This window comes from Geotrypetes seraphini, chromosome 13 (assembly GCF_902459505.1).
Source record: "Geotrypetes seraphini chromosome 13, aGeoSer1.1, whole genome shotgun sequence".
In the NCBI taxonomy this organism is placed as follows: Eukaryota; Metazoa; Chordata; class Amphibia; order Gymnophiona; family Dermophiidae; genus Geotrypetes; species Geotrypetes seraphini.
This window is the reverse complement of record NC_047096.1, coordinates 31,801,775-31,827,235: the sequence shown is the minus strand read 5'-3', so window position 1 is coordinate 31,827,235 and position 25,461 is coordinate 31,801,775. Positions and strand designations below refer to the sequence as shown.

At 46.0% G+C, this 25,461-nt stretch overlaps 1 protein-coding gene across 11 annotated transcripts in view; it reads left to right on the top strand.

Moving 5' to 3' along the window:
• The first annotated feature begins 269 nt into the window (after positions 1–269).
• NCAM1 (neural cell adhesion molecule 1) overlaps positions 270–25,461 on the top strand; it is a 462,617-nt gene continuing 437,425 nt past the window's right edge. For 3 of the 11 annotated variants that reach the window (XM_033917707.1, XM_033917704.1, XM_033917706.1), the window contains exon 1: positions 271–650. In XM_033917707.1, coding sequence (XP_033773598.1) covers positions 599–650 — 52 coding nt within the window. In that variant the 5' untranslated portion in view covers positions 271–598. Of the gene's footprint in view, positions 651–25,461 lie in introns of all 11 variants that reach the window. The other 8 variants (XM_033917709.1, XM_033917708.1, XM_033917713.1 and 5 more) reach the window with 5 other exon arrangements.

Here is a 25,461-nt window from a genome sequence, read left to right as displayed (position 1 = left end):
CAACTATATCTAAAATTAGAATGGCAAAGAAACGATTGTTTTTGTCATTAAATACAACCCCCCAGTGTTTATCAGGACGAGATAAAAACTATTACAAAATAACTAAATAAACGAACAGATCACACCACAGACCACAAAAAAAATGGTTCCCGTGAAAATCCATGCCGCATTTTGCAACCCGCTGCATCTGTTCCTCTTGTTAAGGCACGCTCCCTGCCTGCTTGATGCTCAGTAGTACTATTTGTGGAAGGAGCGTGGAAGAATACAGCAAACAGTGTCTAGAATCTACCATAGTGAGATCTGTACTGGGAGCGCGCATTAATCCCCATCCCCATCCCCCTTCCCTCCATGCCTGGCTTGTGCTGAGCCTGGGACTGTCACTCATTTTCTGATCAGCACGAGAACACAGCTTCGGAGCGGCTGGTATAACCTCGTTTTGTGGAAAAAAAAAAGACTACAGAGAATAATAATAAAAATCAAATATCATAATCTATATCTGCATACATTTTCCTGGGTGTCTGAGCAGGAAAATCATTTTCTTTGCAAGAAGGAAAAGGAAGATACTCTTACCCTTACCTTATCATCTGCAGATTTTACAATGCTGCAAACTAAGGATCTCATCTGGACTTTGTTTTTCCTGGGAACTGCAGGTACAGTTTTTTTTTTTTTTTTTTTGTGTTTTTTTTGGTAAAGCTTCGTGGCTGTGTTGAATACTATGGTTGGAGAAGCTGGAATGCAAAATTGAGCCGGGGAAAGGGAAAGCCGTTATTTTTATTTATTGGGGGCGGGGGCGCGGATGCCTTGAATGAATGCATTATTTGCATAAATATTGAATGCTGGTGCTTTTTTTCTGTTTTACAAATTAAACAAACCCGTTTATATACACCTATATTGGAATAAGACTTTCACCCGCCTCCCCCGGAATACATATCCAGAGGGAAATAAATGCAGGAGAAAGAACTGCTCTGCTACTGTTCATGGCAGAACGTTGCACTACATTTCTCTCCTTCAAATAAAAGATCGGTGTGAAACATAGTGGATGTGGGGAGAGAGGAAAGCTGTATCTCTGGAAAGGATTAACTAAAGATGTTTAGACGATAAAACGTTGCAGTCTTTAATACAACAACAAAATTCCCCTCATGCTTTCAAATGACGGGGGGAGGGGGGGCACCCTGTTTTTCTTTGATGGGGGTTTGTTTTCGGCACAGTAGCAAATAAAAGCACGGAGGATCTTTGCCTAATCCTTTGCTATGGTACTCACTATATTGCCTTTTTGTATGTTTTGCTATATGGAGATAAGATTTGAAAGAAATTGCTAAAGAGACCATTTTTTTTTAATGGTGGTGGGGGTATTGGTTGTATTAATGTTCGCCGAATAGTTAGAGAACGGATGAAGCTGGAAATATTTATTTGCAAGTGATTTGTAAAGTGCTAGGCAGCCGTCCACATTTGACAGGATAAAGTGCAGGGAGAGAGGTGGAGAAGGCGTGAGCCGGACCACAGTACTGACACTGCTGCTGGCTGGGCGACATGCAGTGAAATGATTTTGTATTAACATAATGATGAAGCGGACACATTTTGGGGCACCCCCCCTGTTTATATATTTTTGCACCGAGTTCTTCATGTCGAAGTATATGGGTTGGAGGCGGCTACAGTATGTGCAATGCGTTGAATTGCTTCGAGGACAGTAGTCCGTGATCTAACGTTGATGAAATGATACTTGAATGGCCATTGTGCTAGTTTTAGATTTCTAATGGGCTCGTTCAATCGGATGAGACACATGCAAATAAATGGTGCAGAAGCTGGGAGGGAATGATAATGGGAGATGCTGGCGTGCTGAAAGATGTGATGGTTGTGTGTGTTTGGGAGTGGGATGGGTCTCTCCCTCCCGCCCCCCCTCCATCTCAGGTTAGTTCAGTGGATGAAACGGGGAACAACATTTTGGAAAGCTGTAGCCGAGAAGGGGCTTTTGTATGCGAGGTGTGAGGAGCGGCAGCAACAGATTTGCAAGCAGCAATATTATATAACATTAAAGGATCAGCTTTATGCCTTTTTTATTGGGGAGGGGGGGGGGGAGGAAGCGAGGGAGCAGATGGAGACGGCAGTATAACCAGATTTCTTTTCAGCGTCTCCGCCACCTTGAGAAGAAGGGAATCAACGCGCGCACGCTCAGGGGGCCCCTATGGAGTGCGAGCTCTCCGTCTCCCCTCCTTGTCTCCACCAATCAGGACTTAGCTCCCCCCTTGGGCGGGAAGCCTTAGTAGTTGGGCGGATATTTTTCCCCTTCGTTTTTATTCCTGGGGAAGGTTCCGTCTGCGCGCAGTGTTTTGAACTGCAGTGCCGAGCTCGCGCCTCCCCGATTGCGGGAGCTAACGGTTTCCCATGCTTTTTACTGTTCTGAGTCTTCTAAACCGCGGCGGTTACAGCATCCTAATTCCTTTATATAGATGGGGGGAGGGGTTAATGATTTTTTTGGATAAAATAGTATGGCTTATGCTTTCAGTTCTCCTCAGCCGTATTTAATAAGAAGGAAGCGGTCTACCGATGTACTGCATGCTGTTTTTTTTTTTTTGTAGTTAGCCGTTAGAAGAAATTAAAATTTAAAAGTATGATCGTCGGATATGGTACGATAGCATAGCCTCCCATACCAACGCCCCCCTTGAACTGTGCGTGCGTGTTGGGGGGGGGGGGCGGCATCCGTTTGAAATATGTATGAAAAAGCCGAAATAAACAAGAGAAAAGCGCAGGTGCGTCATGATGAAGACGCTGAATGGATTTTTTTTTAAAGTACCGGATGCAGTATTTGTGCTAACTCCGTTACAACAGTCTTCCTCCTTTCGTGCGTGCGCGTATGTGTAAAATATTGTCATTTTTATAATCTCATTTAACTTACTTAAGCCTCAAAGTGGATACCAGCCAAGTAGAGAAAAAAAAATAAAAAATAGAAACCTACATAACAATAAACGAATCAACAACACAAGCACCCCCCCCCCCCAATCAATTCCCCCAGATTGAAACCTTCGAGAATTTGGGTTTATTTATTGACTCCTAACAGAAGGACTTAAAAAAAAAAATCATTTCCAGCTCACCCTGTTTGTATTAACTGGATGGGGGCGGGGGAACATTTGTACACTGCTACAAGGGCTTCAAAACATTTGTTGTTCATGTATTGAAATATATATACGGTGGGTGCGCGTGCATAATATTGTGTAAGATGTTTTTTTCATGTTTGTCAGTGAATCTCAATGTTCTAAGACTTGTAGACATGCTAAAAAAGACGACTCTCTAGACAACTGCTTGTACGTCTGGCACTGCTCCAGAAATATATTTTACACACCCGTAGACTTTTACTACCGTCAGGGCAGAAAGAGGATTGGCTTCTCATCGTAGGAGAAGCCGTGAACCTTTATACTGACAGGGATATGGCTTTGCTGCGAGATAGGAAAGCAGAACCAATTGATTGGGGATGGGGGGCAGGGGAGGAGGAGAGAGGAAAGGATGCATTGCACCTGCTACAGTCAGTCTGCAGAGTTCAACAAGAAATTGGGCAATGGACAAAGCAAAATGTTCCCCATGGTAAAAAAAAAATAAAAAAAAATATATATATACAGTACTGTCATTTTATCATCCTTTTTCTTTCTACCAAGTATAGGCTTGCTCCCATATTACATTTGTCTTTGCTAGAAATTAAATAAATACTGTAAATACAGACCTTTTTATGTTGCTTTAAATGCTGTGTAATGGTGCCACATTGGTCTACTCATTTTGAGAAATAAATCTATAAATTTGAATTGCAGACTAAAATTGAAAACTGTGGAGGAGGAGGGGTTTCCCATTTTTATTGGTTGCACTTTCAGGGGATTATGATGGAGTGGGTAAGCTTGGAGCAATGGGGAAGGATTTGGTATGGTTAAATTTTGAATGAATATTTCTTCTGTAAAGTTGCTAATGCCTAGCAAAGAGCAGAATAATAATGTAATACTAATAAATCATGGTGGATATTGAAACTCTAGACAGACTTTTGATGTGTGGCGAGATATTTTGTCATTTATGTTCCTTTCTAATATGAGGAATTAAGGGGCCTTTTTACTAAATACTGCTAAACAGTGACCTGCACTGTCCATGATGTAGGTCTTTCCAGCACGTTAAGGCCACTTTTAGCACTGCTGGTAAATGGTCAAATTTCCTGTTTCTGCATGGCTAATTTCCCCATTAGCCCATGGTCAGAGACTGTCTGTATTCAAGAAAGTGTGGGATAGGCACGTGGGATCTCTTGGAGAGAGGAAGAGATGATGGTTACTGCAGATGGGCAGACTGGATTGGCCTTCTGCCATGTTTCTATGTCATTACTATATGAATACTTACACCTATTTTCTAGGACAGTGGGTTTTAAATCTGTCTTGGGGGACCCCCAGCCAGTTGGGTTTTCAAGATATCCCTAATGAATATGTTTGAGCAAGATTTGCCTATAAAGTAGGTAGTAGGCATGCACAATTCTCTCATGCATATTCATTAAGGATATCTTGAAAACCTGACTGGTTGAGGGATCCCCCAGGATAGGTTTAAGAACCTCTTTTCTAGGAGATAAGGACTTGCACTAATCAGTTAGTGTGCAACGATGCTCATGCTCTAGCCAATTAGCATAGCCGTGCCCATTCTAGTGGATGGGGTAGTGTGTGCTAGGATTACCAGATGTCCAGGAAAACCCGGACATGTCCTTAGAGGTCTGGGGTGCCCGGATGGAGTTTCTAAAACCCAGCAGTTGTCTGGGTTTTGGAAAGCTCTCACCATCTGTGGAGGGCCTCTGAGCATGCGCAGATGACATCACACACGTCCGCCCATGCTCAGAGGACCCCGGACATGGCCCAGAAGTCAGGAATAATGAGACAAGGCTTTCATGGATGGGGCTTGGGGCAGAATGGGGCGGGGCCAGGAATCCGTGATTTTGCTGAGGAAAATATGGCAACCCTAGTGTGTGCACTAGTGCTGCCCGATTCACGATTCCAATCGGTTTGTTTTGGTAAAAAACCGGACTCACTGATTCAGCTCCGATTCAAGTTAATTTTTTTTTTCACCACCAGCCGCCGGACTCGTTCCCATCTAATGTAACTTCTGGTTTTGCGAAACCGGAAGTTACATTAGAAGAAACGAAAGGACATGGGAGCGTCAAGGGGGGAGCGAGCAGACCTCGGAAGCAAAGGGTAACCGGCAGGAGGGCTGAGAATCAGCGGCAGCGGGGGGAGGGGGCTGAGAATTGGCAGGGGGGCTGAGGGCTGAGAATTGGCAGGGGGGCTGGTGAGTCTTGGGGATTGGGGATGGAAGCTGGGAATCGGCAGGGGGGCTGGTGAGTCTTGGGGGCTGGGGATGGAAGCTGGGAATCGACAGGGGCTGGGGATGGAAGCTGGGAATTGGCAGGGGGGCTGGTGAGTCTTGGGGGCTGGGGATGGAAGCTGGGAATCGGCAGGGGGGCTGGTGAGTCTTGGGGGCTGGGGATGGAAGCTGGGGAATCGGCAGGGGGGCTGGTGAGTCTTGGGGGCTGGGGATGGAAGCTGAGAATCGGGCAGGGGGGCTGGGTAAGCTGAGAATCGAGCAGGGGGGCTGGGGAAGCTGAGAATCGGGCAGGGGGGCTGGGAAAAATTAGAATTGGGCTGAGGAAGCTGAGAATCGGGCTGCCCGATTCACGATTCGAATCGATTTACCACGACAAAAAATCAGCCTCCCGATTCGTTGACTGACCCTCCCACCTCGCCCCTAAAGCAGGAGCGGCAGCGCTGCCTCTTGCAGGCCTGCCACTCCTGCTTTAGAGGGCGAGTGGAGAGGGTCAGTCGGGAAGTGGCTTCCCCGCTGGTGCCCGGCTTCCTCGCATCAATTTACCTAATTTCAGCAGCCTGCCCTGCAGAAGATCGCTGGCTCTAGCGATTTTTGCAGGCTGCCATATGTTCGAGTTGTCTTCTCTCTGCCGCGGTCCCGCCCCTTCTCTGACATCAGAGGAGGAGTGGGACCGCGGCAGAGAGAAGACAACTCGGACGATGTATGGCAGCTTGCAAAGATCGCTAGAGCCAGCGATCTTCTGCAGGGCAGGCTGCTGAAATTAGGTAAATTGAATACGCAGATGTTCAGGGGAAGGGGGCCCTGGTGTAGAAGTACACGGAGGGAGGGAGGGAAGGGGGGTTCAAAGAGACGTGCATATGCTGGACTTTGGGGGGAAGAAATAAGGGGTCTAAAAACAGAGGAGAGGGAGAGAGATGGTGGACAATGGGATTTAGGGATGAAAGTTACAGAAGGGGAGAGATGCTGGATGAAAGGGTAGTTGAGAAAAGGTGGATCTGTAGATGGAGATGAAAAAAATGAAAGATGCCAGACCTCCGGGGGAGGGAAGGAAAACGGAAGGGGAAGACAGAGATGGCAGATGGATGGTTAGCATGGAGATAGAAGAAAGAAGGAGACCCTGGCAAGCAAGCTATCAGAAGACAACCAGAGCCTGGGACTAACAAGACTTGAACAATGACCAGACAACAAAAGGTAGAAAAAATAATTTTATTTTCTGTTTTGGTGATTACAATATGTCAGATTTGAAACGTGTATCCTGCCAGAGCTTTTGTTAGACCACAAACGTGAGCTAGGATTTAACAGAGAGAGGAAAAGTCTTGTTTGTTTATTTTGTTTACACCACAGAGCCAGTGTGGTTAGGAGAAGGCAAAGGGGATGAAGAGGCTATAAAATAAACCCACCAGGATGTTTGAAAAAAACACCCAATTGGGCAGGAAAATCGAATGGAATCAAATCGAAAAATTGATTCAGTAGGCTGAATCGAATCGAAATTTTTTTCCTGAATCGGGCAGCACTAGTGTGCACAAACAAAAACTACTGGAGTCTGAGCATGCCCCACAGAATTGCAGTTTAACCTTTGGTTGTTATGTTTTAGTGCTTACCGCAGCTTATTAAAAGGATCCCTAAATGTTTAGCTTAATGCAAAATATGTATAAAGAGCCTAATACATTCATTATGTTAAAATTTCACATTGATGGCAATAACTCAGGGGCCCTTTAATAAGCTGAATTAAGCACTAAAATGTGCCTAATACATAAGGTTACCAGATACCCGGGTTTCCTCAGATATGTCCTCTTTTTGAGGGCTCTCTGGTGTCCGGGCGCTTTTTTTTAATTTTTCTTCTGTTGTCCTGTTTTCAGTGTTATCTAAGCCTTTCTGTTCCATTCTGCTGCTGCTTCTGACACAGGGACCGCTCTGCAGTTCCCTTGGTAGATTCATCTGTTTACTTTTTCCAGCACCCAGCAGGTCAGTGAAAACAAATTCAGAGGGGGAGGGGGGTGGACGAGAATAATGAGGGTGAGAAAGTTGTTCACTGCCACCCCTTATTCTGGGCAGGGTTTGCTCTCAATATCTTTAGTTTGACCTTTTCCCTTTCTCCGCTGGTCCTCCCCCCCCACTATACACAAAGAGAGAGTGTGTGTGGCAAGCTGTCTTCTAGTGCAGGAAGCTAAGCCACTTTTTAATGCCTGCTGGCTCAGGAAAAGGGGAAAGGTAACTTTCCAGAGGGATCTGTAATTTATTTATTTATTTATTTATAGTTGTTGTCTTTTCCTTCCCTTTTACATTGGGAAGCCCACAGAGGTTGGCAATTGAAAGTTCTTTTTGTTCCCCCTGCGCCCCTCCCCCACTCTATTCCTCATTCCTCCCCTGGTCAAAAACCACTTTAATAGATACTGTTAGGTGACTGGGCTAGATGCACAAAAAAACGGTCATTAAGACCACATGAGCAGCGCCCAAAAACATCAGGTGGCCCCGCCGGTGTGGTGCTGTGACCAGAGCCAGCATTAGGGGAGGGCAAACAGGGCAGCTGCTCTGTGCCCCGCTGTTCGGGTATCTCTTCCCCTTGCTGGGCCATCTCCCTCCCTTCCCCTCACCATCGTGGCACTTTTTCCAAACCAGTTTTTTGTCTCGGAATGGCCCTGATGCGGCAGCCATTCTCACTAGTTGCATGTGCATGGTTGCCCCGAAGCTTCTCTGACTTGATCTGGCAGAAACCGAAAGTTGCTCAGAGGAGAAGCTTCAGGGTAGCCGCGTGTAACTAGTGAGAACAGCTTCCCCGTCAGGGCCCGTCTGAGAGGGAGAACTTTGGTTTTGGAAAATGTCCACGAAGGTGAGGGGAAGGGAGGGAGATGTCTTGATAAGGGGAAGAGGTTATGTGGTGCTTTAGTTTATTCTGTGGGGAAAGAGGGGGGACAAATGCTGAATGGAAGTGGAAGGGTGAGAGAGGGGTACAGACGCTGAATGGAATTGGGAGGTGAGAGGAAGACAGACACTGAATAGAAGTTGGGGGTGGATAGAGAGGGAGACAGACACTGAATGGAAGTAGGGGGTAAGGGGGGGTTCAAATGCTGAATGGAAGTGAGGGGTTGAGAGAGGGGAGCAGACGATGGAAGGAAGTGGGAAAGAAAGAAAAAAGGGCACATGCTGGATTGGGGGAAGAGGATAGAGTTAGATACTGGAAGGGGTGAGGGAAAGAGGTGACAATGAAAGAGGGAAATTGAGGACTGAATAGTAAAAAATTTAGACAGGCAGAAAATAAATTGAGAAGGAAGACCAGAGAAGAAAAGGAGGAAGGGAGAGGAGATAGAGAGAGAGAGATATGCTAGGGCTGGGGGGAAGGGGAAGAGGCAGATACCAGATTTGGGGGAAGGAAAGGAGGAGAGAGATATGCTAAAATCTGCAGGAAGGGAGGGAGAGATGGAAGGGAAGAAGACAGTTGCATACCATGGGGGTTGCTGAGAGAAGTAGATGGATAACAGACAAATGATGAGGAGGGAGAGATAGAAGGGAGAGGCAGACAGTTTCTGAAAGAGGCATAGAAAGAGAGCAGATGCCATATGGAAGAATCAGAGAGAGGGCAGATAGTGGATGGAATGAAGAAAATGATGAGGAGATTAGAAAAACAGAAACCACACAACAAAGGTAGACAAAAAAAAATTAGATTTATTTTATTTATTTCTTTTTGCTTTAGGATAAAGTATTATTGTAGCTGTGTTGATAAACATTTATAAACAGAAAATGGAAAAAAGGTGATCTTTTTATTAGATTAATTTGAATACATTTTTTACTAATTCAGAGACCAAAACTCCCTTCCTCAGGTCAGGACAGGGATACCATAATAGCAGTATAGTGTACTGACCTGAAGAAAGATGTTTTAACCTCTGAATGCTAATTGAGAAATGTATTAGTCCAATAAAATGGCAGCCACTAAATTTTCTTCCCGCCATGTTCCATGCCTCCCACCCAAATGCAAAATATAAATTGGTGGGCTTCCCAAAGCCCTGCAGGTTGAAGATCTCTTCCTCTAGAAAGGAAGGGGGATTTGTTCAGAGATGTTTGGAGGTTGCTTTGAAGAAAAACTACACACTTGCTCTGGTATGGTAATCTTTGTTGTTTGTTTTGAATTTTAAAATAAAAAAAATAAAGAAATCAAGTGAAAATAAAAAAGTAAATTAAAAAACAGGTAAATAAATGGGAGTGGGGTGGGGTAGGGGGCCCAGTATACTTGTGTGCCTAGGGGCCTTTGAAGAATTAACCCTGCCCTGCTTGTGAGTTGCTGTTGGTGGATATTTTGGCTGACTGGAACAGTGATTGATGTTCCAATAAGTTTCCATGCAAGTGATTTGCACAGGGGTTCACTGTAATCCCATCCAATCAGTCATTGTGAGAGCGACTGACAAATGCGCAGAGGAAGCCCGAACAGCTGAGAGGCAGGGAAAGCCCCAAAAGCAGCCTCCTGCCACTCAGATGTTGGGACTTTTTTCTTTTTTTTTTTTTTTTAATGGCATAGATGTGTGTTTGTCACCTAACATAGGCACCATATAGAATCTGGCCCTAAGTGCTAACATGATAATTAAAAAAAAAAAAAAAAGACTACATGCTAAATGGCAACATTAGTGCCTGGCCATTAATTAAAAAAAATGGAAACAAGCCATTTTTCTCCATAGACAAATAGGGGAAATGCAGGCACACTTGCAGGTGAAGTCCGCGGACTGAGCCTACATGCCAGAGCTCTCTCTTAGCTAGTTAAAACTTTGTGGGTATGTGCAGGAGTACAGTACCTCCAGTGCCCCTCCCCTCTCCTGTCAGTTTTTTTTTTTTCGTACCACTCCTGACAGGTTGTGAGCTCTCCCTTCTCTTTTTACAGATATATTTTCTGTCAGGAAACTTTTTCTTAAAAAAAAATTTTGGTTTGCCTTTTAAAACCTTTCTTCTATTAATCAATTTAAAAGAAAGGAAGAGCCTGATGAAAATAGTCTTTTCAGGACACTAACGCTATCAGCCGGCAAAGTCTTCTCCCAGCAGCCCTCTCTTACCGGAGCGCCGTGTTGAACAAGGTAGGCGCTAGGACCGGGGAGAAACCTTTTTATTTCATCGCTGTTAAAGACTGCGACTCAGTCCTCAGTGCTGAAGAAATCAATGCTGCTTGCTCCCTCCCTCCAGGGCCCAGTTTCGGCACTGCAAGGGGAGGGAAGCCACCTGCCTCCGATGCCACGAGTACAGAAAAAACAGGCAGAATCGGTAGGCCAACACAGAAAAGCCCCAGTCATGCAGCATTGCTCAACTTCTTCACCATCGTCTGTGACTGGGCAAGAAATGGACTTACCTCCTCAGCAGGCATTAGAGAAGGCTCCAGCGGGCTCAGTCTCGGCCTCGCGGTCCTCTCCTAGCCATAAACAGAAGACTTCAAAAACAGGTATGTCTACTAAACAAGGGAAATCTTCAAAGACTAAGCAGGGGCCTCTCTACCTTCTCCCCAGGACCCTGTTCCTCCGAAGCGCCCATCTCCGCTGACTCTTCAGATGGACCAAAGTTCTAACCAAGTGCTTTCTAATGTTATCCTCCTGCTCCCGAGCCTGGTACAGGAACGTTCACCTTTATTGCAACAGGCTCCTCGGTCTCTGCCAATTTTGGAGCCCCAGTGCTGTTCTCCCTGCTCGGCTCTTCTTCACATACTCCAGATCTAGCCCAGCAGCCCTGCATCCTGCTCTGCTCTTCTCTATCTCAAAGGGCACCTTCGCTACCAGATTGGTCAGTGCCGGAAGATCTTCCTCTGCCAGATCCAAGTCAACCCATTCTGCCGGACCAATCGGTTTCTCCAACTGAAGAACTCTCCTTTCCTAAATTCCTGCAGAAGGTGTCTTCATTGCTCAGTCTCAATCAAGAAGCGATCCCTACTGGGAGTAAAGATTTTCAAGCCATTCTTCATTCCTGTAAAGCCCCAATAAAGGGGCTTATTTCCTTGCCAATACACCAAGTTTTACAGGATCTCCATTTGTCTAACTGGCAGAAACCTTTATCTACAGCATCCAAACGTCTTGATTTGAAGTATAAAGTCCAGAATTCGCCTGGTCACCACCTTCAACAGCTACCGCACCACTCGGTGTCGGAGTCAGCTCTTAAGAAGGCCAAGATGTCTAAATCACTGTTAAGTGCACCTCCGGACAAAGATCTTCGCTTCATGGATTCCATTGGACATCAGGTATGCTTTCTTCTAGAATCATTGCGCACCAACTCCAGATTCTTCATTTCCAACATTCTATACTTCAACAGATTGACTCTGCTTCCCCAGATTCTCTGCCTGCCCTTCTCGTTGCTCTTCAAGAGTCTGCTTACCATTTCATCAAGACTAACTATGATGCTTATGATATGACCTCACTCACAGCTGGAGTAGCAATAGTGGCTAGACACTTGGCTTGGCTCAGAGCATCAGATCTTAGGGAAGATTTACATGACAGGTTAGCAGATGCTCCCTGTTTAGGTGACAGCTTATTTGGAGAAAAGGTACAAGTGACAATCTTGCAACTTAGGGAAGACTCCTCGACCAGTAGAGAACTCTCAGCACATTCTTCAGAGCGCTTTCATCAATTTTGATGTCCTTCCTCCTCTTCCTCTTTTTCTTATAGAAGAGCTTACCATCAACAATTTTTTAGCATTATTATCCACGTCGTAGGTTTACTCCTTACACTCATCCTCCTGTACAAAGGTCACAGCCCTCTCCTTTTCTCCAGAGGCAGCATCCACGAGAGAAGAAGCAGTCGGCTACACCTCAACTTACCTGCACTTCAACCTAGTCCTAGTTTTTAACCATCTACCAGTGGGAGGGTGGCCATCCCATTTCTTTCTTGCCTGGCAGGCCATCACAATGGACCAGTGGTGCTTCACATCATCGCTCAGGGATACTTCCTCAGTTTCCTTCCTGGTTCCATTCCTTTGCAACCTCCTCCATCCAATATACCCCAATCTCAAATTCCGCAACTTGCGACAGAGGTCTCTCTTCTTCTCAGCAACAATGCTCCACATGTGCTCCACACGGTTGCAACTCAAAGCTTCTACTCCAAGTTTTTCCTTATCCCCAAGAAGATGCATGGTCTCGTGAAAAAGCACGATTGGTTAGCTGCCCTAGACCTCAAGGATGCATATACTCACGTTCCAGCTCATCCTTCCCACTGGCATTTCCTACATTTTACATTCCTGAACCATCATTTCCAATACAAGGAACTACCCTTTGGCATCTCGTCAGCTCCAAGGGTTTTCACAAAGTGCCTACCAATGGTGGCAGCGCACCTCAGAAAACAACATCTCATGGTACTTCCATATCTGGATGATTGGCTTCTTGTAGCTCACTCAAGGGACCAGCTACTTCTCACGATTCAGACTACAGTCCAGACACTACGTTTTCTGTGTTTTATCATCAATTACCAGAAATCCAACCTGACTCCTACTCGCTCCCTCACATTCATTGGAGCGCTTCTGGATACGGTTGCAGCAAGAGCCTATCTTCCTTAAGAAAGACATCAGGCTATCATTGCTCTGGCAAATCACTTTCGGCAATCCTCAGCTCTGCCAGCCTGTACTGTGCTATGTCTCTTGGGCCACATGGCAGCCTCCATCAGTCTGGTAACAAATGCCATACTTCACATGAGACCCTTACAATGGCACCTCAGGCTGCACTGGGATCAAAGGCATCGATATCTGAACAAGACAATTCCTCTTCCAGCAAAGATTCAAGATTCCCTACTGTGGTGGATCTCCTCTCCATCCCTACAAGAGGGCTGACTTTTTCAACCTCCAGTTCATCTTCTAACCATCATGACAGATGCCTCCATTCATGGATGGGGATCACACCTTGACCAACTGAGAACTCAGGGATGATGGTCCATTACCGAACGCTCCCTGCACATCAGCCATCTCAAGCTGCGCTCAGTCTATTATGTGCTACAGGTTTTTCGCCATTGCATTTCCGGCAAATGCATTGTGATTCAGACAGATAATCAAGTCATGATGTTCTATGTAAACAAACAGGGAGGTTCTGGCTCTCTACCTCTCTGCAGAGAAGCTTACCGCCTCTGGAGATATACTCTTTGGGTCATCTACAAGCGGTGTACATCCCAGGGGAGCACAGTGTCCTTGCAGACTCTTTGGGCAGGAAACTTGATCCTCACAAATGGTCTCTCCATCTGTCTATTCTCAACCAAGTTTTTCAACTTTGGGGAACTCCCATTCATGATCTCTTCACTTCACAACACAACGCCAAGTGCAGCAAGTTTTGTTTTCTTTGACCAGCTAGTCAAACCATAACAAGAGATTCTCTCTCCATTCATCGAGGTCACAACCTACTCTGTATTCCCGCCATTTCCTCTCATCTCCAAAGTACTGCATAAGGTTTCCAGAAATGCAGCTCACGTCATACTCATTGCTTCTCGCTGGCCCAGGCAAATATGGTACTCATTCTTCCTGGACTGTCTAGATGCTCCCCCAATATATCTGGGAGACCATCCAGCTCTTCTATCTCAACAGAATGGGCAGTTACTTCATCCCAATCGCCAAAGTCTCAGATTGACAGCCTGGAAATTGAAACCTCAAACTTAACAGATTTACATTAAACTCAACCTGTGCAGTTGGTCCTGCTGTCAGCTAGACGCCCATCTACCAGAAAGTCCTATCAATCCAAGTGGAAATGATTTTATATCTGGTCACAGCAACACCAGCAGAATCCTTTTCTTTCTCCTGTTGACTTTTGTTTTATCTTATCTCCTATATTTGTCGGAGTCTGGACTCAAATCTAATTCAGTTCGATTTCATCTGGCAGCAATCTCAGCTTTCCATCATATTATCGATGGAAAACCAATTTCACATCATCCACTGGTTTCTTGCTTTCTCAAAGGTCTTAATAAACTTCAACCTCCTCTGCGAGATCCTCCTATAGCATGGGATCTGAATTTGGTTCTGGATGTTTTGATGCATAGAAACATAGAAACATAGAAAATGACGGCAGAAAAGGGCCATAGCCCATCAAGTCTGCCCACTCCAACAACTCTCCCCCAATCTACACTCTATCAATCGTCCCCAAACTGCCCTCCTCTATGCTACCCTCGTAGGGATCCGACGTGGGCATCCCATTTATTCTTAAAATCTTGTATGCTGCTGGCTACGATCACCTGCTCCGGGAGCTCGTTCCAATGGTCCACCACTCTTTCAGTGAAGAAGTACTTCCTGGTATCCCCATGAAATTTCCCCCCCCTGATTTTCAGCGGATGTCCCCTTGTGGACGAGGGTCCTTTTAGAAGGAAAACGTCGTCTTCCACCTCTATGCGACCAGTGATGTACTTAAATGTCTCTATCATATCTCCCCTCTCCCTACGTTCTTTGAGAGAATATAGCCGCAACTTGTGCAGCCTGTCTTCATCCGAGAAATCCTTGAGCCCCAGGATCATCCTGGTGGCCATTCGCTGAACCGACTCAACTCTCAGCACATCCTTACGGTAGTGCGGCCTCCAGAATTGCACACAGTACTCCAGATGAGGTCTCACCATGCTTCTGTACAATGGCATAATGACCTCTGGCTTCCGGCTAACAAAGCTTTTACGGATACATCCCAGCATTTGTCTAGCCTTGGATGAAGCCTTCTCCACTTGATTGGCTGATTTCATGTCTCCACTAATGATCACCCCCAAATCCCGCTCTGCTGTAGTCCTGGACAAGGTTTCACCATTCAGTGTGTATGTCCTACACGGATTATTGTGGCATGAACCCTTTGAACCAATGGGATCTGCTTCACTTTCTTTTCTGACTTGGAAAACGGCCTTTCTTACATCTTTAACTTTAGCAAGAAGAGTTAGTGAACTTCAAGCACTGGTCACCTATTACCCGTATCTCCAGTTCTTTCCTAATAAAGTACATTTACAAACTCATCAGAAATTCCTTCCTAAAGTTGTCACGGATTTTCATCTTAACCAAATTATTACTTTACCTTCGTTTTTTCCTCTTCTGCACTCCTCTCCAGCGGAGCAGATGCTTCATACCTTGGACTGCAGAAGAACATTACATTTTTTATCTTAAAGCAACTGCTCCCTTATGTCAGTCAAATCAGCTTTTTATTTTTTATAACCCAGCTACCCTAGGAAAACCAACATCAAAAAGAGCGATCTCCTCTTGGATAGCACATTGTATTGACTTTTGCTACACAAAGCAGCAGCTTCAATCGCCTGATCAAATTGGAGCTCATACAGCAGGGGTGTCCAATGTCGGTCCTCGAGGGCCGCAGTCCAGTCGGGTTTTCAGGATTTCCTCAATGAATATGCATGTGATCTATTTGCATGCACTGCTTTCAATGCATATTCATTGGGGAAATCCTGAAAACCCGACTGGACTGCGGCCCTCGAGGACCGACATTGGACACCCCTGTCATACAGTATGAGCTACGGCTTCTTCAATTGCAACTCTGAGATCCATTCCTCTTCAAGACATTTGCTGCAACCTGGTCCTCTGTGCATACATTTACAATGCATTACTGCCTGAATCAGAGTTTCGCTCAAGATATATGATTTGGACAATTAGTTTTAAGGAACCTTTTTGCATTATAATTTCTCTTTCCTCCACCCAGTTTTCATTATATCAGCTTGGGACTCACCTGCAAGTGTGCCTGCATTTCCCCTGTTTATCTACGGAGAAAACAAAGTTGCTTACCTGTAACAGGTGTTCTCTGTAGATAGCAGGAGAATGCAGCCACACTTGGCTGCCCATCATCCCCTGGTCTCATATTGCTAGGAACAAAACTGACAGGAGAGGGGAGGGGCACTGGGGGTACTGTACTCCTGCACATGCCTACAACGTTCTTAAAGTTTTAACTAGCTAAGGGAGAGCTCCGGCATGTAGGCATGTAGAGTATTAGGGAACTTCCAGATATGTGGAACAATTTGAATCCGATTAGAAAGGGTTGTTTTGTATCTTATGTGAGTATGTTCAAATGCTACTTTGTGGAGACAGTCCTAACTGAAGTTAGTTGGGCTGAGAACTTTTCAGCATTCCCTTGTACATTGGGCTGTTTTGGGGCTGCTTTTTCAAGGTAATTGGGTAGGATTTAAAAAAAGTATCTGGCAACACTGGATGAGAGGTGCGAGACCTGCAAGGGGTTGGAGGGAAGAGAAGCTACGCCTTGTGGCTCTTTGCAAATTTTAGGTCAAATATTTTGGATAAATTGGCTCTTTGCTGAAAAAAGGTTTCCGACTCCTGCCTTAGTACATAATGGTGGCATGCTGGTTGTGCTGTTATATTTTGAAGGATACAAAGTGTATAATTATTTTTAGTAAGCTTTTGTGTTGTCAGAGGAACATAGCATAAAGGAAAACTGATGCATTTGTAGTGGATGACATGGGGAGGGGTTGAATGTGGCCCCAGGTTGCATCTCCCAAGTGTGTTTATTTCTGAAATGGGCCTGTATGTGCATGTCTGTAGTAGTGCTGCCCGATTAAGGAAATATTTTTTGATTTGACTCGATTTGGCCCATTGAATTGATTTTTCGATTTGATTAGATTAACATTTCCCGCCTAGTCGGGTTTTTTTTTTTTTTTTTCAGATGTCCTGGCAGGTTTATTTTGTAGCCTCTTTACCTACCCACCCCCCATTGTGCTCTCCAACCCCACATCGAAGCTGTGGTGTAAACAAAATGAACAACAACAAAAAATACTTTTTTTCTCTGTTAGATTCTAGCTCACGCTTGCTGTCTAACACCAGCTCTGGCAGGATACACATTTCAAATCTGACATATTGTAATCACAAAATAGAAAATAAAATTAGTTTTTCTACCTTTTGTTGTCTGGTCATTTTATTATTCAAATCATGTTGGTCCCAGGTTCTGGTTTATGTTTGCCTTCTGTTAACTCACACGCCAGGGTCTCCTGCCCATTTGACATTTTCTTCTTTCTCCATGCTCACCATCCATCTTCTATCTCTGTACCTTCCTTTCCACTGCCATATCCACCATCTCTTTCCCACTGTCTACCATATTTCTTCTTTCTTTCTCTCTCTCTCCCTCCCTGTTTTATGCCCTGGGTCAAACCTCTTTATTCTCCTCCATGCAGCATCTCTCCCTTCCCTCCATTATCATGTGCAGCATTTCTTTCTGTCTCCCCATGTACCATCTTTCCCTGCCCTCCATCCTATGTTCAGTATTTTTCCCTCTCTCTTCTTCATGCATGTCTCCCTCTCCTCCACCTTATGCAGGATTTCTCCTTCTCACCCCTTTTTACTTCTTTGTTGCATCTCTCCTTCCTTTCCTCCACCCCATGTCGAACAATTCTTCCTCTTTCCCCTCTCCCCCCATGCACAGCAGTTTTCTATCCCTCCTATCCCCCTGTTCAGCAGCTTTATAGCCCTCTCTCCCATCCCTGTGCAGTAGCTTTCCATCCCTCCTATCCCCCTGTGCAGTACCTCCTGCACGACCCCCACCCTCCATGCGATCTGACATACGGGCCTCTTTTGCGGGAAGAGGCTGTACTCGGAACAGGCTGCTTCTGGCCTGCCCTGCCCCACCAGGGCTTCCCTCTGCTGCATCATCAGTGATGTCATCAGTGATGTGGCAGAGGGAAGGCTCTGGCAGGGTATGCCAGGAGCATCCTGTTCTTAGTGCTGCTTCTTTCCGCTGACCACCACTGCTTTCCTTTCGGAGACCCGCTCAGGACTCACTGAATCGGTAAGTCTGATTTTTTTAGAAAGTGAATCGGGCAGCATTAGTCTGTAGTAGGCTTGTGAAGAATGGAAGCACAACAGATTTTGAGAACACATTACTTTCATGGTTTGTTTTCGGAGAGCAAAAGCAGAAGCATGGATTTTGGAGGTCAAAATTCATATCTTATGTGTACCCATCATTATACAGAACAAATGGAAAACCTAAGAAATTTAAGGTAGTACAGTAGGTGGTAGTGCCCCTTTCATTTTGTGTGTTGAAATGCTACCTTTCCTGCAGATGCTCATTAGTTGCATTGCCTCTTGATGTCAGTGTGAGAGCCAAATGGCAGGCTTAGATTCCAATTGTACAGGTATTGTGCGTGTTTTTTTTTCTTTTTTTGTAATGGAGGCACTTGGTGTTTTATTGTCAAATTAGTTTTTTTATTTAATCGAAAGTGTGTAATATTAGAAGGGAAATGGAAGAATTGCTTGTTTGTACAGAAGATGTTTCCCTAGGGATCCAGTGAAATGGCCTTGTTAGTCCACTTTACAAGGTAATATAAAGAAATAAACAAAAAAAACAAAGGAAATAAGGTAATACTTTTTTTTACTGGATTAACTCAATGCATTTTATGATGAGGTTTTGAAGGTAACCCTTCTTCAGATTAGAAATAAGCAAATGTTGACAAATATCAGTATATATAAGGAAAACATGAAAGCATTTTAGGGATAGGAAGAGGGTGGGGTGGGTGTGTGGGCAGGAGACAGAGAGGTGGCAGAGCTAGGGTTACCAGACATTCGGATTTATCCAGACATGTCCTCTTTTTAGAGGGCATGTCTGGGTGTCTGGACGGCTTTTCAAAACCCAGCATTTTGTCCGGGTTTTGAAAAACAGATCACATCAGGAGTAGGTTGAGGGGGGGGGGCTAGGGGTGAGGCAGGAGCATGGTGTGGGCATAACGGGATGGGAATTGGTGGAACTGGGAGGGCCTGGGGGCGGGTCTATGGATCCTGATTTTACATACATAAATCTGGTAACCCTAGGCAGAGCAGTTTAAATTGTCTTTATAGTGGGAAAGGAAGCCCAGATTTCTGTTAAGTCTTGTCTGGTAGGTGTCAAAATATTTTAGCATTTTGATTTCAAAGGGATCCAGAAATGTAAATCTTTATATTTGCACTATCTACAAGCTAGTGACTGGTTCCTCAGACTGCATCATAAAAACATCCACCTTTGTGGAAAGGAATATTACCTTTTGGAATTATTATTTTCCTGTTCTAAATCTGGGAGCAAGATGAACTGTATTTATATTTGAATGATTTCCTTGCCCTAAACAGGCTCATCATCTAAACTGTATCCGATAACAGTGGAGGATGAAGTAACTCACCCAAGGTCAACAAAGAGTGTTAGTGAGAGAACCAGGATTTGAACCCTATGAATAACACTATTTTTCTTGAACCTTGTATATTTTTATGTAATAGGTTACACATAATGGGTTGGTTCCTGGATGCACCTAAGTTACAAGTTAATGTTAACTATTGTTCTTTTGTCACAAGTTATAGAGCAGAGCAGAAATGTAGTTTAACTCCGGGGAAGTTCCCCGTGCCCCTCCTTCTCTTTTCTTCTTTTCAGTTGAGTTCATTTGCTTTGGTACTATCTGAAGAGGGAGCTATTTTCCAGTGGTGAAGGGGAGGAGTTGAAAATATGAGTGACATCCTTCTGCATATAAGATGGCATGAGTTAGTGTTTTGCTGATTTTCACAATGTATGTAAGATGTATTATCCCAGGATAAGCAGGCAGCATATTCTTGACTGATGGGTGACGGCACCGACGGAGCCCCGGTACGGACAATTTTAGAGTGATTGCACTCTAAGAACTTGGAAAGTTCTAGCAGGCCGCACCGCGCATGCGCGAGTGTCTTTCCGCCCGACGGAGGCGCGCGGTCCCCAGTTTCTTAGTTTCCGCGGAGCTAAGAAGTCGCACTTTTCAACGGCTGTTGAAAAGATTTTTTTCTGTCGCCTTCCCGCTTGAGAGATCTTTTTGGAAATTATATTTCCTTTTTTTCTTTTATTATTTTCTTTAAAAAAAAAAAAAACCCAGTTTTTTTCTTTTTTCTTCATTTCGTCGGTTTTGCCCCGGCGGGGCCTGCTGCCGCCATCGAGGCCTCGGCCTTCGATTTGGCAGAAGCCGTTTTTCCTTTCATGCCCCCCCAGACAGGTTTTAAAAAGTGCCAGCGGTGTGCACGGCCTATCTCTCTTACGGACCCGCACAATTGGTGCTTACAGTGCCTGGGTCCAGAGCATCAGGCTTCTACCTGCACCCGCTGTGCCACTTTGAAAAAACGTACATTAAAAAACTGACAAATCCAACAACGTTTGCTTTTCGATGCCGATATGTCTGACCCTGCGACATCGACACCGGCATCGGCACCACCTCAGTCGGCACCCACTTTGTCGACACCGCTCCGGCATCGCAACACTCAGGTAAGCCGGCTAAGAAGCCATCTTCGTTGGAGCGTCCTCCGGTCTCAGTAGCAGCGAGTCCAATCCTGCCGACCTCGAGGCGCCCACGGAAGCGCTCCGCTCCTATTGAGGTGAGCCCCTCGACATCGGGTTCCTCATCCTCGGAGCGTAGAGCGGCACCACAGGTACCGCAGAAGAAAAAGGCGGTACCGGTGCCTTCGCTGGACGAGCGGATTGCTGCTGTCCTGCAAGTGCAACTTAAGGAGCAGTTGCAACAACTCCTTCCCGCACTTTTGACACCGAGCCTTCCAGTCCCGGTCCGGTCTGAGCCACCGGTACCGACAGTGGAGCGCCCTCTTTTATCGGCATCCACTTTGTCGGTACCGGTTCACATTGCTTCCTCGACTTCGATGCCAATCTTAGCACTGGAACCGAGAGCTCAACACCAGGCGGTGCAGACTTCGGTACCAACGCAGCATGACACATCTCCTGGTACCGTGTCTATGAGGTCGGGTAAGTCGGTGCGCAAAACCCGACACCTGGAACCCTCCACTCCGGAGTCTCGAGACCGTGGCTCTCAGATTCGGGACCCTGATTTGTGGGGTGACTCTGAAGAGCCTTTTCTGTCTGAGGGTGATTGTTCCTCTGATGAAGAGGATCAACTTGTTGCTGATCCCTCTTCTAAGCAGGATTCCACATCTTTTACCTCTTTCTTAAAAGAGATGTGTGAATCTCTTTCTATTCCCTTGGAGGCTGAGTCGAAGAAATCCAAGGCATTCCTTGATGCTCTGGACTTTGACCAGCCTCCAAGGGAATTTCTCAAACTTCCTCTCCATGACATCTTAAGAGAGACTTTTTATAAAAATTTAGAGACTCCCCTGACTGTACCGGGAGCTCCTCGTAAATTGGACTCCTTATACAAGGTTATCCCTATTCCTGGTTTTGACAAACCTCAGCTCCCGCATGAGTCTCTTTTGGTAGAATCCACACTTAAGAAATCAGCGGGAGCTAGTGTGTATGCCTCAGTCCCTCCTGGCAGAGAAGGAAAAGCCATGGACAAATTTGGTAAACGTTTATATCAGAATGCCATGTTAGCCAATAGGTCAGGGAACTACGCTTTTCATTTTTCATTTTATTTAAAGCACCTCATTCAAAACATGGCTGCTTTTGAAAAGTACCTCCCTGACCGCAAGAAATCTGCATTTCATGCCTGCTCTTCCTCTCTTCTCCAGTTACGCAAGTTCCTAGTTCGGTCAATTTATGACACATTTGAATTGACTTCTAGGGCCACGGCTATGTCTGTTGCCATGCGTCGGTTGGCATGGCTCAGAGTCTCAGAGCTCGATGTAAATCATCAGGACCGCCTAGCAAATGCTCCCTGCTTGGGTGATGAGCTCTTCGGAGAGTCCATGGATTCCACTACACAAAAGCTGTCTGCCCATGAGACTCGATGGGATACTCTCCTGAAGACTAAGAAAAAGACTCCACCTGCTCGGCCTTTTCGCCAACAATCTGCCTACCAGCGCCGCTATGCTGCCCGTCCCTTGCCACCGGCTACTCAACAGCCTAGACGTCAGCGTCAGCAACAGCGACAACCACCTAGGCCAGCCCAGCAGCAACAGGTGAAACCTCCTCCACCACAAAAGTCTACCCAACCCTTTTGACATGGTTCTCCAAAGCATAACCAGTATTCCACCATCTGCCAATCTCCCTCGACCCATAGGAGGACGTCTTTCTTGTTACACCAGCCGTTGGGAGAACATCACATCGGATCAGTGGGTCCTCAACATCATCCGCCACGGCTACTCTCTCAACTTTCAGACACGTCCTGCACAAAGTCTGCCAAGAGAGTCTGCTTTGAACACCTCTCAGTCTTCTCTCCTTCTTCAGGAGGTTCAATCCCTCCTCCTCCTGAACGCCATAGAGGAAGTTCCTCTAGATCAGAAGGGGCAGGGATTCTACTCCCGTTATTTTCTGGTCCCCAAAAAAACAGGGGATCTCAGACCCATCCTAGATCTTCGCGATCTCAACAAATGCTTGGTCAAGGAGAAATTCAAGATGCTTTCTCTGGCAACTCTTTATCCTCTTCTCCATCAAAGCGACTGGCTATGCTCCCTCGATCTCAAAGAGGCATACACTCACATTCCGGTCAATCTGGCCTCCAGACAGTACCTCCGCTTCATGATCAATCATTGTCATTACCAATACAAGGTGCTGCCCTTCGGTCTTGCCTCCTCTCCAAGAGTGTTCACCAAATGTCTGATTGTGGTGGCTGCCTTTCTACGCTCTCACCACCTTCAAGTCTTTCCTTATCTGGACGATTGGTTAATCAAGGCCAATTCATCTCAAATAGTGCTCCTGGCCACCAACCAAACCATCCTGTTTCTACAGCTTCTGGGGTTCGAGATCAATCTACCCAAATCTCATCTCATCCCCACTCAGAGACTTCAATTCATTGGAGCGGTGCTGGACACAGTCCTCATGAGAGCATTCCTGCCGTCCAACCGTCTTCAAACTCTTCAATCTCTATGTCAGCAGGTGCTTCCACAACGTTCCATCTCTGCCAAGCAAATGATGATACTCTTGGGTCACATGGCCTCCACAGTTCATGTCACACCCCTCGCACGTCTTCACCTGCGCACTCCTCAATGGACCCTAGCTACCCAGTGGTCCCAAGCGACGGATCCTTGCTCACGACACATATCTGCGACATCATCTCTTCGTCAGTCTCTACAATGGTGGTTGATATCCTCAAATCTCTCCAGAGGTCTTCTGTTTCATCTACCTCCTCATCAACTTGTCATCACCACCGATGCCTCCCCTTATGCCTGGGGAGCTCATTTGAATGAATTCCAAACTCAAGGACTTTGGACAGCCCAGGAAATGAAACATCACATCAATTTCCTGGAACTCAGAGCGATGTTTTATGCCCTCAAGGCCTTCCAACATCTTCTCTTTCCTCAGGTCCTCCTGCTGTGCACAGACAATCAAGTTGCGATGTACTACATCAACAAGCAGGGTGGGACAGGCTCTCGCCTCTTGTGCCAGGAAGCCCAGAAGATTTGGGCTTGGGCCACAGATCACCAACTATTCCTGAAAGCTATCTACATTCAGGGAGAACAGAATTCCTTAGCGGACAAGCTCAGCAGAATTCTCCAGCCTCACGAGTGGACACTCGATCCTTTAACTCTACAGTCCATCTTCGCTCAGTGGGGCACTCCTCAGATAGACCTCTTTGCAGCTCCTCACAATCACCAGCTGCCCCTATTCTGCTCCAGACTCTACTCCCCTCACCGTCTGGCAGCGGATGCATTTCTCCTCGATTGGTCCAATCTGTTCCTGTACGCTTTCCCTCCTCTGCCTTTCATGTTACGAACCTTGTTCAAGCTCAAGAGGGAACGAGCCACCATGATTCTGATTGCTCCACGGTGGCTCAGGCAACATTGGTTCTCCCTTCTACTTCAACTCAGTTCCAGGGAGCCTTTCCTTCTTCCACTGTTTCCTTCTCTGCTTACGCAACATCAGGAGACCCTTTTGCATCCCAACCTTCCATCTCTGCACCTGACAGCTTGGTTTCTCTCGGGCTGACTTCTCATGATACTCTTTTGTCTCAGCCCGTTCGTTCCATTCTGGATGCCTCCAGGAAACCGGCCACTCTGCAATGTTACCATCAGAAGTGGACACGGTTTTCTTCCTGGTGTCTTCTTCATCATCATGATCCCACTTCCCTTGCAGTGGAGACCTTATTGGATTATCTTCTTTCTTTGTCTGACTCTGGCCTCAAGTCTACTTCCATCAGAGTCCACCTCAGTGCTATTGCTGCTTTTCATGAGCCAGTTCATGGAAAACTTCTCTCGGCTCATCCCTTGGTGTCCAGATTCATGCGGGGTCTTTTCAATGTGAAACCACTTCTCAAAGCCCCTCCGGTAATCTGGGATCTCAATGTGGTTCTTTCCGCCTTAATGAAGCCTCCTTTTGAACCTTTGGCTACCGCTCCTTTCAAGTTTCTCACTTGGAAGGTACTTTTCCTTATTGCTCTTACCTCTGCCAGGAGGGTCAGTGAGCTACATGCACTAGTTGCTGATCCACCTTTTACAGTCTTTCATCATGACAAGGTGGTTCTGTGTACACATCCAAAGTTTCTCCCTAAGGTTGTCTCGGAATTCCATCTCAACCAATCCATTTTTCTGCCTGTCTTCTTTCCGAAACCTCACTCTCATTCTGGAGAACAAGCTCTGCATACTTTGGACTGTAAGCGGGCTCTGGCTTACTATTTAGAGCGTACTAAGCCCCACAGATCAGCTCCCCAACTCTTTCTGTCCTTTGATCCGAATAAATTGGGACGTCCTGTTTCTAAACGTACGTTGTCTAATTGGCTGGCAGCGTGCATTTCTTTCTGTTATGCTCAGACCGGACTGACACTGGAAGGTTCTGTCACGGCCCATAGAGTTCGAGCTATGGCAGCATCTGTGGCTTTCCTCCGCTCCACGCCTATTGAGGAAATCTGCAAGGCTGCTACTTGGTCCTCAGTTCATACTTTTACATCTCATTATTGTCTGGATGCTTTCTCCAGACGGGATGGACACTTCGGCCAATCTGTTTTGCAAAATTTGTTTTCCTAATGGCCAACCTTCCCACCATCCCTCTTTTTGTTAGCTTGGAGGTCACCCATCAGTCAAGAATATGCTGCCTGCTTGTCCTGGGATAAAGCACAGTTACTTACCGTAACAGGTGTTATCCAGGGACAGCAGGCAGATATTCTTGCGTCCCACTCACCTCCCCGGGTTGGCTTCTTAGCTGGCTTATCCTAACTGGGGACCACGCGCCTCCGTCGGGCGGGAAGGCACTCGCGCGTGCGCGGTGCGGCCTGCTAGAACTTTCCAAGTTCTTAGAGTGCAATCACTCTAAAATTGTCCGTACCGGGGCTCCGTCGGTGCCGTCACCCATCAGTCAAGAATATCTGCCTGCTGTCCCTGGATAACACCTGTTACGGTAAGTAA